At 41.2% G+C, this 13,789-nt stretch overlaps 1 protein-coding gene across 12 annotated transcripts; it reads right to left on the reverse strand.

Moving 5' to 3' along the window:
• Positions 1 to 703: 703 nt before the first annotated feature.
• LOC311108667 (uncharacterized protein) lies at positions 704 to 13,352 on the reverse strand. Of its 12 annotated transcripts, XR_014610528.1 has the most exons (12): positions 13,077 to 13,350; positions 12,893 to 12,983; positions 8,341 to 8,410; positions 8,176 to 8,242; positions 7,956 to 8,083; positions 7,740 to 7,809; positions 7,403 to 7,612; positions 3,288 to 3,443; positions 3,082 to 3,177; positions 2,762 to 2,953; positions 1,966 to 2,614; positions 704 to 826 (listed from the first exon to the last, which is right to left on the reverse strand). XR_014610528.1 is itself a non-coding variant. In XM_084151370.1 (11 exons), the coding sequence occupies exons 3-11, from the start codon at positions 8,347 to 8,349 to the stop codon at positions 2,400 to 2,402; spliced, it is 1,143 nt and encodes a 380-aa protein (XP_084007496.1). In that variant the 5' UTR covers positions 8,350 to 8,410; positions 12,893 to 12,953; positions 13,077 to 13,350; the 3' UTR covers positions 704 to 2,399. The 12 variants fall into 12 exon arrangements, 10 of the variants coding, with proteins under 10 accessions (XP_084007496.1, XP_084007495.1, XP_084007500.1 ...); XM_084151370.1 differs by having other exon boundaries at positions 704 to 2,614; positions 12,893 to 12,953; XM_084151369.1 differs by having other exon boundaries at positions 704 to 2,614.
• Between the last annotated feature and the right edge of the window lie 437 nt (positions 13,353 to 13,789).

Below are 13,789 nucleotides of genomic sequence, written 5' to 3' on the forward strand. Positions count from 1 at the left end.
CCAATTCCTGTTGAGGGAGAAGATTTGAGGACGATCTCATATTTAGCCTGTCCGTATAAGAGACGCATGACATTTTGGGCCACCTGAAATATCATAGTAGATGTATCAATGAGATGGCACTGTGTCAAGACATCCGTTGTTTCTGAGAGGTGGAGGTGGTTGGATCATGGGAGATGGGTTTACTTCCAGTGACTGAGAAAATAAGAACGTGTTCTCATTGACTGATCTACTTTACTCTGGACATGTAGCACCAAAATGGAGTGTTTTAGCACCAGTGTTGTTCCTGTGTCCTGATGGGCCTGTGACATGTTGAGTATGTTGTCCTTTATTATCAGGGGGGAGTGACAACAGCAGGGTTTGCATCCGTTTAAAAAAAAAAACACTAACTAATGTTTTGTCATTTACTTTGTGGTGGAAAGACAGTTGAGGCAAGATGAAAGTGATCCTAAATCACTTATTGTGGAAATAAATGCAAATGTGCCTATAGTATTTCTAGGATGTTTAGAAATGAACGACGCTATGTCTCTTTATATTGATATCAGAAGAGTTTGAAAAACATGGTTTTTAAATTTTCTAATCAATGGCATTCTTAATACAAGGGTTGTGATAAATATGAAAATATTAAATATTTGATTCAACTCTTGTCCCAGTCAATGTTGCATTGCATGTGTACACTTAAAAAAAATATGAAAATAAGAACAACTATGAGCAACTTACATATTATTTATTTAGCTTTTAAATACATTTGTACTTTATTAGTCCATCTGCAGACAGAAATTCCTCACGAAACATGAATGAATGACACATTCGGAAAGTATTCAGACCCCTTGACTTTTCCATATTTTGTTACGTTACAGCCTTATTCTAAAATGGATTAAATAAAACATTTTCCTCATCAATCTGCACACATTACGCCATAATTAGACCCTTCCAGAAGGACAACCATCTCTGCAGCACTCCACCAATCAGGCCTTTATGGTAGAGTGGCCAGACGGAAGCCACTCCTCAGTAAAAGGCAGCCCACATGACAGGCGGCTTGAAGTTTGCCAAAAGGCACCTAAAGGACTCTCAGACCATGATAAACAAGATTCTCGGGTCTGATGAAACCAAGATTGAACTCTTTGGCCTGAATGCCAAGTGTCACGTCTGGAGGAAACCTGGCACCATCTCTACGGTGAAGCATGGCGGTGGCAGCATCATGCTGTGGGGATGTTTTTCAGCTGCAGGGACTGGGAGACTAGTCAGGATTGAGGGAAAGATGAACGGTGCAAAGCACAGCGAAATCCTTGAAAACCTGCTCAGGACCTCAGACTGGGGCGAAGGTTCACCTTCCAACAGGATAACGACCCTAAGCAAACAGCCAAGACAATGCAGGAGTGGCTTCGGGACAAGTCTCTGAATGTCCTTGAGTGACCCAGCCAGAGCCCGGACTTGAACCCGATCGAACATCTCTGGAGAGACCTCAAAATAGCTGTGCAGCGACGCACCCCATCCAACCTGACAGAGCTTGAGAGGAATTGCAGAGAAGAATGGGAGAAACTCTCCAAATACAGGTGTGCCAAGCTTGTAGCGTCATACCCAAGAAGACTCCAGGCTGTAATTGCTGCCAAAGGTGCTTCAACAAAGTACTGAGTAAAGGTTCTGAATACTTATGTAAATGTAATATTTTTAATTTTTTAATACATTTACAAACATTTCTAAAAACCTGTTTTTGCTTTGTCATTATGGGGTATTGTGTGTAGATTGGGGGGGGGGACTATTTAATCAATTTTAGAATAAGGCTGTAACGTAACAATGTGGAAAAAGTCAAGGGGTCTGAATACTTTCCGAAGGCACTGTATGTACTACTGTATGTTATCAGAAGAGTTTTGGGGAAAAAACATCTCAATGTCATTCTTACTAAGTTATTCAATATTTGATGGAACACTTCTTTCCTTCTCTTAATCTATGAAAATAATTCAGAACATGTGTAAGCAAAACATTATCATTAATGATACTGTAGGTACAACTTTTCAATCTCTTATGATTGAGTAGTCACAAAGACAAGCATTTGTTAAAAGTACCTCCAACAACAAAATAAGTGCTTCTAATACTAAAATAAGGAAAATCTGAAATTCACAAATATGAGGCATCCCACATAGTGTTTGAGGACATGCTTGGAGGGCAGCCACTTCAAAAAGATTCATTCATAGCAGCTGTTCTACAGTGAGACATCTAATTTAGACCCGATTGAGTATCAACATAATCATTAATTTGGTTCACTACACAGATTGTGATTTGCTTTATTTTGAACTAGAATGAATGACCAATGCCTTGAATGGACGTTATAGAATTTGAGGTTTTTAAATCATGTTTGCGCGTTAGACTTCAGACTACTTTGTGTTGCCACCATGGGGCACTTAACGTGTGTAAGTAATGCTGTTGTATTTCTGTAAGGCCTTATGTATGAGAGTCACTGCTTTAGCATTTGTTTGACAATGCAGAAGTCCCACAGAGTCATGAAAGAGAACATGAACTTCCACTACGTTTCTGTAGTTAGATGCAGATCTCTGGCTTGTGACAAAGTTGGGATCAAAAGTATGGTGCATCACCACTAGAATGGCATATCTGTTACCTGTTGAGAGACAAAATCAAAGCTTTAGAAAAGTACTTCCACTTAAAAATATATTTTTAATTAGAGACATAAAAAGTAATTCTACAACATGGACCAATACATCCTGTTGAGTTACTTTCATTGTGTAATCTGAAAGGGCTTTCCTACTTGGAACTTGGCTCATGGCAGCATCAATGTCTGTTCCCACACGAGATGTAACAGGACAGAAGAGTATTAGGACTTGGCAGTCCTCTGCACTGGTCTCCTCTCGCTGAAGTCCTACTCCCAGATCATCCACTTGTTTCATGAGTGCAAGGTGATAGTTCAGGGTTTTTCCACAGACTCGTGAATGGACTTTAACTGTTCAAGACAAAAAATTACTTTACACTTTGTACAATCCCAAGATAATATAATAACAATAATAATAATTAAACATCTTTTTTTTTATTATGAGGTAAGATGAGTATCATATTCATTAAGAGTCTCACCTAGTTGTTTCTCATTTTGCAAACCAATTCTCTTCAGCCAACCTTCCTCTTTTTGTTTGGGCTGGAAGCTACAATCTACAGATGAGGACTTCATATCTGAAAGTATGAATTTAAATCACACACTTTCTCAACACAATAATTGTGTCCAATTCCAAATATCATTAAAGGAGCTTACGACTGAACAGTTTTTAGGTTTTGATATTGACCTGTGTAGGATGTTGCAAAAGGCTGTTTCAAACCTACTGCTCCTGGAGGGTTTGCAGAGTGTGATTTCTCTAGTATGCCTCGTGGCTTGGTTGGCCCACTACCAGTGGAACTTTGAGGAGCACCTCTTATTCCTCTTTGTAACTGGGTGTCAGAGCCTAAGGATGAGAACCACATAGCATACCTGTACATTCTAATCAAACACTTTTGCAAAGTATTTTAATACCAGGTACACAGCCAACAGCCAAAGGAGATGATCGTGGACTACAGGAAAAAGAGGGCCGAGCATGCCCCCATTCTCATCGACAGGGCTGTAGTGGAGCAGGTTGAGAGCTTCAAGTTCCTTGGTGTCAATATCACCAACAAACTATCATGGTCCAAACACACCAAGACAGTTGTGAAGAGGGCACAAAAACACCTATTCCCCCTCAGGAGACTGAAAAGATTTGGCATGGGTCCTCAGATACTCAAAAAGTTATACAGCTGCACCATCGAGAGCATCCTGACTGGTTGCATCACCGCCTGGTATGGCAACTGCTCGGCCTCTGACCGCAAGGCGCTACAGAGGGTAGTGCGTACGGTCCAGCACATCACTGGGGCCAAGCTTCCTGCCACCCAGGACCTCTATACCAAGCGGTGTCAGAGGAAGGCCCTAAAAATTGCCAAAGACTCCAGCCACCCTAGTCATTCACTGTTCTCTCTGGTACCACACGGCAAGCGGTACCGGAGTGCCAAGTCTAGGTCCAAAAGGCTTTTTATCAGCTTCTACCCCCAAGCCATAAGACTGCTGAACAGCTAATCAAATGGCTACCTGGACTATTTGCATTGATACCCCCACCCCCCTTTTTATACGCTGCTGCTACTCACTGTTTATGAGAGACAGTTTCATCATAGCGCTTGATGGTTTTTGCGACTGCACTTGAAGAAACTTTCAAAGTTCTTGAAATGTTCAGTATTGACTGGCCTTCATGTTTTAAAGTAATGATGGACTGTCGTTTCTCTTTGCTTATTTGAGCTGTTCTTGCCATAATATGGACTTGGTATTTTACCAAATAGGGCTACATAGGCGTACAGAGGCCCATTATCAGCAACCATCAGTCCTATGTTTTAATGGCATGTTGTGTTTGCTAATCCAAGTTTATCATTTTAAAAGGCTAATTGATTATTAGAAAACCCTTTTGCAATTATGTTAGCACAGCTGAAAACGGTTGTACTGATTAAAGAAGCAATAAAACTGGCCTTCTTGAGACTAGTTGAGTATCTGGAGCATCAGCAATTGTGGGTTCGATTACAGGCTCAACATGGCCAGAAACAAATAACTTTCTTTTGAAAGTCTATTCTTGTTCTGAGAAATGAAGGCTATTCCATGCGAGAAATTGCCAAGAAACTGAAGATCTCGTACAGCGCTGTGTACTACTCCCTTCACAGAACAGCGCAAACTGGCTCTAACCAGAATTGAAAGAGGAATGGGAGGCCCCGGTGCACAACTGAGCAAGAGGACAAATACATTAGAGTGTCTAGTTTGAGAAAAAGGCGCCTCACAGGTCCTCAACTGGCAGCTTCATTAAATAGTACCCGCAAAACACCAGTCTCAACGTCAACAGTGAAGAGGCGACTCCCGGATGCTGACCTAGGCAGAGTTGCAAAGAAAAAGCCATATCTCAGACTGGCCAATAAAAAGAAAATATTAAGATGGGCAAAAGAACACAGACACTGGACTTTTTCTTTGCAAGTCAATTTTTAGTAAATATTTTCTTAACTCTTATTTTTCTTAACTGCATTGTTGGATAAGGGCTTGTAAGTAAGCATTTCTGTATTCTGTGCATGTGACAAATAACATTTGATTTGAAATGAAGTGTTTGAAATATTACATAGGTTACCAGCTGCTCCTGAAGGATGTGAAGTATGAGAGTATGATATTGAGGTCTCATCCAGAGCTTCCTTGAAGGTTTGTCTGTTCTGCCCACGAGGTACAGTGCCTTGCAAAAGTATTCACCCCCCTTGGCGTTTTTCCTATTTTGTTGCATTACAACCTGTAATTTAAATGGATTTTTATTTGGATTTCATGTAATGGTCCTACACAAAATAGTCCAAATTGGTGAAGCGAAATGAAAAAAATAACTGGTTTAAAAAAATTCTACAAAATAAACAACGGAAAAGTGGTGTGTGCATGTGTATTCACCTCCTTTGCTATGAAGCCCCTAAATAAGATCTGGTGCAACCAATTACCTTCAGAAGTCACATAATTAGTTAAATATAGTCCACCTGTGTGCAATCTAAGTGTCACATGATCTGTCACATGATCTCAGTATATATACACTTGTTCTGAAAGGCCCCAGAGTCTGCAACACCACTAAGCAAGGGGCACCACCAAGCAAGCGGCACCATGAAGACCAAGGAGCTCTCCAAACAGGTCAGGGACAAAGTTGTGGAGAAGTACAGATCAGAGTTGGGTTATAAAAAAATATCAGAAACTTTGAACATCCCACGGAGCACCATTAAATCCATTATTAAGAAATTGAAAGAATATGGCACCACAACAAACCTGCCAAGAGAGGGCCGCCCACCTAAACTCATGGACCAGGCAAGGAGGGCATTAATCAGAGAGGCAACAAAGAGACCAAAGACAACCCTGAAGGAGCTGCAAAGCTCCACAGCGGAGATTTTAGTATCTGTCCATAGGACCTCTTTAAGCCGTACACTCCACAGAGCAGGGCTTTACGGAAGAGTGGCCAGAAAAAAGCCATTGCTTAAAGAAAAAAATAAGCAAACACGTTTGGTGTTCACCAAAAGGCATGTGGGAAACTCCTCAAACATATGGAAGAAGGTACTCTGGTAAGATGAGACTCAAATTGAGCTTTATGGCCATCAAGGAAAACGCTATGTCTGGCACAAACCTAACACCTCTCATCACCCTGAGAACACCATCCCCACAGTGAAGCATGGTGGTGGCAGCATCATGCTGTGGGGATGTTTTTCATCGGCAGGGACTGGGAAACTGGTCAGAATTGAAGGAATGATGGATGGCGCTAAATACAGGGAAATTCTTGAGGGAAACCTGTTTCAGTCTTCCAGAGATTTGAGACTGGGACGGAGGTTCACCTTCCAGCAGGACAATGACCCTAAGCATACTGCTAAAGCAACACTTGAGTGGTTTAAGGGGAAACATTTAAATGTCTTGGAATGGCCTAGTCAAAGCCCAGACCTCAATCCAATTGAAAATCTGTGGTATGACTTAAAGATTGCTGTACACCAGCGGAACCCATTCAACTTGAAGGAGCTGGAGCAGCTTTGCCTTGAAGAATGGGCAAAAATCCCAGTGGCTAGATGTGCCAAGCTTATAGAGACATACCCCAAGAGACTTCAAGCTGTAATTCGTGCAAAAGGTGGCTCTACAAAGTATTGATTTTGGGGGAGTGAATAGTTATGCACGCTCAAGTTCTGTTTTTTTGTCTTATTTCTTGTTTGTTTCACAAGAAAAAATATTTTGCATCTTCAAAGTGGTAGGCATTTTGTGTAAATCAAATGATACAAACCCCCCAAAAATACATTTTCATTCCAGGTTGTAAGACAACAAAATAGGAAAAATGCCAAGGGGGGTGAATACTTTCGCAAGCCACTGTAAGTGACACTCGTTTGGGCTGGGTGTCAGCAGCACATAAGGCTGAGGACCACATAAAATACTAGGAATTAAATTCCAACAGTATTGCAGCACATTCTTGTGAGTCTGTGCAAGTCATTGTGGTTAGCTTGGCCAGCTGTAAACGAGTTTAATAACATCTATAGAATTCTTACATTTTTATAATAATGTGCCCTGTTAAAGGTTGAGTTACCTGGTGGTCCTGAGGTGCCATGTTTTCTGGACTAAAAAAGTATTGAAGAATGGGGTTCTTTCAGGCTAAGACAAGACTGTGTTCGCGCGCCATTAAAGTCCCACTAGTTGAAGCCAACCTAGGCCTTGTGAATGTTTACCTTCTCAACAAAACTATACTATCCATGAAATCTACTACAGTGTTTATGATTTGTATACCATCATCTACCGTCTTTTGATTAATGAAGGATGAGGGATGGATGAGACCCACTATGCTGCAACTAACACAGCAGTTATGTCATTTACCTGCAACATTTGAAGGCTGGTTTCCTGCTGTAGCAGAGTCAACTAATGGGGACTCAGCACTGCTCTGAGCCTCCATGGACTGTTCTCCAATGTAGCTCTCGAGCATTCTAATGTGTTCCTGAATGAAGTTCAGGGCTATGGCCAGCTGCTTCTCCAAATCTCTAAGAATAGGGAAGTAGCCATGTAACACTCCCCCAGGAACAAGTGCATCTGTAAGGAGAAAGTGACCAGTGCATACAATAACAACAAAAGATACACCAAAACTGTATTAAACCAAAGATACACCAAAACTGTATTGGGTGAGTGCTATGCTGAATTGTTTTGAAACGTGACTTACTCTCCATGACATCAACCGGAAGGAATTCCCTCAGCTCGTTAAGAACTAAAGCAATAGGTGTAGCTGTGTCCTAAGAAACAGAAATATTACAGAAAATGGGGGATTAGTACATCCAATGGAATTGCACATTGAATCAAACATCATCATTCTATTAACTAATGAATGATTCCAGAATAGTGGTACAGTAGCTATAGAAGCTTTTGGGGCTATACCAACCTGTTTAGATTTGGTTAGAAGTTCACTGATCTTCTTTCTAAGTTTAAAATGCTGAACACCTGGCAGAAGTTCGGTCAGATCTTCTCTTGTTAACTCTTGAATTTCAATGTCATCTGTAATTTCAGCACCTAAAAACAAATATGATGTAATTAGGAACACAGTTGACAAAGACTAACAACACATTGCATAAAGCTCAGTGAAATGTTTCATGTTAACTTACTTGCCAGGGCATGTGCTGCAACTGGTGAGAGGCCCCTGATTTGCTCTTCCAAACTCTTTGTCCTTGCCTAGGAGGAAGACATTGATATGCTATTTATTAGTCCAAAGCATTGGTCACAGGTTGACACAGCTGCTTAATGTTATTGTATAATGTAATTGTAGTTACCTGACTCATACTTGTACTTTCACACTGATGCTGCTGTAGGGAAATAGGATTTGATCCACTCTGCTATGACCTGTCATTATGGTAACAACACATTAATGCAGGTATGTTTACTAGTCTGGGCACAACGTTACAACACTTACAACAACAAAAAAATGCATTGTGAAGTAGCCTACAATATACAATTTATCTGCAACATTTTCATGTTGCAAAATATTGAGTAAGCTAAGCCTGGATATTGAATTTACGAATCCAATGATAGGGACAAGGTATAGTAGACACAGTCGTAGAGACGTCAAACATTCAGCCTGCCACACAGAAGCTCTAGTCTAGAGCGCCCGGTTCAATTGTGGTTAGGAGCATTTTTAAACTCTCTCCATGGTAAAAGTAGTAAGAAATTGATGTCATTGTTTACTATCATCTTATATTGAATTATTTTGACATTTTATATACACAAAATTCCCTACAGTAGACAGAACGTATTAGTACATTACACAAACTAACGTTTTCACCACACAAGAATTACAGGAAATACACATCCTTTTTACCTCAGATTGGTGGTGTTAGTAGAAAAGTTTATATCGGTCACGATCTTACAAATTTGATTGCTTGAAAAATATAAATATATTTGGTTTAGTACCAGTGTTTTTGTCATATGCGCCTGTCCTTAGTGGGACTTAGAAAAAAGCTGTGATTTTCAGACCACGGTGGCAAGAAACAATTTGGGCGCTCCTCCTACATTAAACCCCTACAACTCATCCAGAATGCCGCAGCCCGTCTGGTGTTCAACCTTCCCAAGTTCTCTCACGTCACCCCGCTCCTCCGCACACTCCACTGGCTTCCAGTTGAAGCTCGCATCTGTTACAAGACCATGGTGCTTGCCTATGGAGCTGTGAGGGGAACGGCACCTCCGTACCTTCAGGCTCTGATCAGTCCCTACACCCAAACGAGGGCATTGCGTTCATCCACCTCTGGCCTGCTGGCTCCCCTTCCTCTGCGGAAGCATAGTTCCCGCTCAGCCCAGTCAAAACTGTTCGCTGCTCTGGCACCCCAATGGTGGAACAAGCTCCCTCACGACGCCAGGATAGCGGAGTCACTCACCACCTTCCGGAGACATTTGAAACCCCACCTCTTTAAGGAATACCTGGGATAGGATAAAGTAATCCTTCTACCCCCCCCCCCCCCCCCCCCCCCTATTAAAAATAAATAAAAATTGTAAAGTGGTTATCCCACTAGCTATAGGGTGAATGCACCAATTTGTAAGTCGCTCTGGATAAGAGCGTCTGCTAAATGACGTAAATGTAAATGTAAACGTCTCTTGCCTCACATGAATTCGCAGATTTTGGGATTAAGCTATCATTCAAATGAAAGCCAACCCGTCGCTATTTAGAAACCGATGTGAGGTGGTGATTAGTTGAAATGATCCAGTCAAAAAAGTGTTGTGTTACCTTCTTTGTATTGGCTGTCTGCCGTAAACATTTTCTCACAGAGATATGAGTTAATAAATGACTACTACAGGCTCTCATTTATCGACTGGTATATGTACTATACTCAAGTTCTTTGAGGTTTGTCTGTTAGAAGAGCTCAAACGGTACATGTCTCTGCAGTTATTGTCCCAGTTTCATTGATTTCAATACAAACTAGAAAAGTACATTTCCTGAAGAAGATGTGGTGTGCTTGCTAGCTTTTTAAAAAGTATTTATGGTTTTGAAATAGGTTTTAGTAGTGGTATAGTGACTGCAGTAGTAATGGTAGGGACTGGTTATACTTGAAAAAGTATATAGGTGTAAAAATGTGTTGATTGATTGGCTGATAGATTGGATAATAGCCTGAACATGCAAAAGTTGGTTTGGTGTCTTTAGCTTGAACGGTTCAAGAGTTACTGTGTTATCTTATCCTAATTTATATAGTTATAGTTGATAAAAGTTAACAATTTGAAGTTAGGATAGCCTGAACATGAGAAAGTTGGTTTGGTGTCTCTAGCTTGAAAGGTTAAAGAGTTACTGTTGGTGAATTATTTTATGCCAATTTAAATAGTTTTAGAGAATTTGGTTTAAGAGAATTTGAAGTAAGAACAGCATGAATGTTTTAAAGTTGGTCTTTGGCCTCCCGAGTGGCGCAGCAGTCTAAGGCACTGCATCGCAGTGCTTGAGGCGTCACTACAAATCTGGGTTAGATCTCAGTCTGTGTTGCAGCTGGCCGCGACCGGGAGACCCATGAGGCGACGCACAATTGGCCCAGCATCGTCCGGGTTAGTGGAGGGTTTGGCCGGCCGGGATGTCCTTGTCCCATTGCGCTCTAGTGACTCCTGTGGCGGGCTGGGCGCATGCACGCTGACACGGTCGCCAGTTGTACAGCGTTTCCTCCGACACATTAGTGTGGCTGGCTTCCGGGTTAAGCGAGAAGTGTGTCAAGAAGCAGTGCGGCTTGGCAGAGTCGTGTTTCGGGGTAAAAAAAAAAGGTTGGTCTTGTAGCTTAACTAACCAAGGAGCAGGGCTGTAGTGGAACAGGTTGAGAGCTTCAAGTTCCTTGGTGTCCACATCACCAACAAACTATCATGGTCCAAACATACCAAGACAGTCGTGAAGAGGGCACGACAAAGCCTAAGGAGACTGAAAAGGAGACAGAAAAGATTTGGCATGTGTCCTCAGATCCTCAGAAAGTTATACAGCTGCACCATCGAGAGCATCCTGACTGGTTGCATCACCGCCTGGTATGGCAACTGTTCGGCCTCCGACCGCAAGACACTACAGAGGGTAGTGCATACAGCCCAGTACATCACTGGGGCCAAGCTTCCTGCCATCCAGGACCTCTACATCAGGCGGTGTCAGAGGAAGGCCCTAAAAATTGTCAAAGACTCCAGCCACCCTAGTCATAGACTGTTCTCTTTGCTACTGCACGGCAAGCGGTACCGGAGTGCAAATTCTAGGTCCAAAAGGCTTCTTAACAGCTTCTACCCCCAAGCCATAAGACTCCTGAACAGCTAATCAAATGGCTACCCAGACTATTTGCAATGTCCCCCCCCCCCCCCCCCCCCCCCCCCCCCCACCTCACCCCCTCTTTTTACGTTGCTGCTACTCTGTTTATTATCTATGCATAGTTACTTTAACTCTACCCACATGTACATATTACCTAAATTACCTCGGCTAACCGGTGCCCCCGCACATTGACTCTGTACCGGTATCCCCTGTATATAGCCTCCCTACTGTTATTTTATTTTACTGGTGCTCTTTAATTATTTGTTATTTTTAACTTATCAATTTTTTACTTAACACTTTTTTTCTTAAAACTGCATTGTTGGTTAAGGGCTTGTAAGTAAACATTTCACTGTAAGGTCTACACCTGTTGTATTCGGCGCATGTGGCAAATAACATTTGATTTGATTTGAGCAGGACCATTTTGAATAGCTACCACTGTATTCGTATGGATCTCATTCAAACCCATGTTAGTTTATGCAAATGTAGATGGATATAGTTCCAAAAGTATACATAGTATCAAATCTACTTTGACAAGCAATCTAAGTTGGGCCAGTCTGAACATCTCAACGTTGGTCTGGTGTTGATAGCTTAAACGATGTAGGAGGAGATAGGTCTAGAATTGCTTCTTTTTTTACCATTCAAGTCTATGGGCCTTTTTTTGACATTGAAATGCATTGAGAGCTCATTTAAATATGGGTATAGTTCAAAAAGCTTAAATGCTATCAAAAATATTTTCTCAAGCAATCCAATTTGGGGTAGTCTGGACATTTAGAAGTTGGTCTGTGTTAATAGCTTAAATTGTTTAAGGTCTATAGCGGGCTAAAGAATAATAACAAAGTCAGTGATTAATTTGCCCAATCTATTGATTTCAGTAGAACAAGCAAAATGTCAGTCTAGAGTGACCACTTGGTAAATATTGGTGGGTGAGCAGTTTACTGTATAAGGTAGGCCTACTAATTTAGCAAAAGGTAGGCCTACTAATTTAGCAAAAGGTAGGCCTACTAATTTAGCAAAAGGTAGGCCTACTAATTTAGCAAAAGGTAGGCCTACTAATTTAGCAAAAGGTAGGCCTACTAATTTAGCAAAAGGTAGGCCTACTAATTTAGCAAAAGGTAGGCCTACTAATTTAGCAAAAGGTAGGCCTACTAATTTAGCAAAAGGTAGGCCTACTAATTTAGCAAAATACAAGTTATCTGAACACAAGTGTGACTAGTGTGTGTAGGGAGTAATTTGTATGTATTTTCTTCAACATATCACGACTTATTTCAGCATATTGATTATGAATTTGGACATCTAAAACCGGTGTTTTGACACTGGGCTATAAATCAAAAATCCATAACATCAGGAAGCAGAAACAGTATCATTTTCAACGTATGTTTTAGGAATATAAAATGTTATTTTAACATTATTTTTCAACATGAATCTACTTATATGGGTAATAACTACTGAATGAGCCCAAAAAACGTGCTACAATGTATTGATTTTGATGATACAAGTGAAATCATGAAAATACGTTTGTCCTAGTGCCAAGTCATAGGCCACGAGTGGAGGCATGAAAATTATGAGTATCAACTCACCTGCTGCTGTTGAATAACTTTATCACGCTGCCAAGATCAGACTAGCCATGAGAAACAGTCACTGGGTTTAGATGAGAGTTGGATGCAATGACTGTGGGTTTGATGAGTTGGACGTCAAAAACTGCAAATTGTCGGTGTCCTTTGACTTATACTTTCAATATTGAATTATCCGTGACGTACTCACATGATTTCTGGTAAAGTGAAAGTGAAGCCAAAGACAGTGCTGTTCGGAATCCTTGGGAAATCCTAAACCCTAAACCCTACCCCCTACCCTGACCTTAACCATTATCCTTACCTAACCCTTACCTTAACATTGATCTATAATAAGAAGTTTCATAACCATTGAAAATGTCAACTTTAATGGTGTAACGTCAGAGTTTGGACGTCCCAAGGATTCCGAAAAGCGTGGACGATACAGAAACTGCTTCTCCAATACATCACACTTGCACTGGGCGCGTTTTAGGTAAACCGAAAGTAGCCGACTGTAGACGGAAATCGACGAGTAAAATCGGGGGAGGTACATATCACAGATTATACATTATATTGGCCAGTCTAACAATGAAAACAAATGTCTTCAAACATGGAGGGCAGTCGGGAGGAGGCAAGCTCAGGTGGGACCATTCTAGCCAATGAGAGGGCAGATACGAATGCGAAAACAGGCACAACTCCTTATAAAGTGTTTTTTCTCAAAGTTGTCGGGATGTCACGTGTCCTACTTATATCAGTACACTCGAAACATCCTAAGCATTAAGGAACTTATTTTCGATCAAAAGCCGCACGTAGCAAATAAGCCATTACATTTATTGTTAACCAAATTTGACACCCTCTCATTGACCTCCCTTGGTGAGTGAAAAAAACGAAAGATCGCCACCTGCTGGAGAAGACAGATTTTGGCCC

The sequence above is a fragment of the Coregonus lavaretus genome (assembly GCF_964263955.1).
Source record: "Coregonus lavaretus genome assembly, chromosome: 33".
In the NCBI taxonomy this organism is placed as follows: domain Eukaryota; kingdom Metazoa; phylum Chordata; class Actinopteri; order Salmoniformes; family Salmonidae; genus Coregonus; species Coregonus lavaretus.

Coding starts and splice junctions, on each gene's coding strand:
- LOC311108667 (XM_084151370.1), bottom strand. Junction 8,084..8,175: donor TGCAGCACATGCCCTGGCAA/GTAAGTTAACAT, acceptor ATTTGTTTTTAG/GTGCTGAAATTACAGATGAC. Junction 2,615..2,761: donor TGCCATGAGCCAAGTTCCAA/GTAGGAAAGCCC, acceptor GTCTCTCAACAG/GTAACAGATATGCCATTCTA.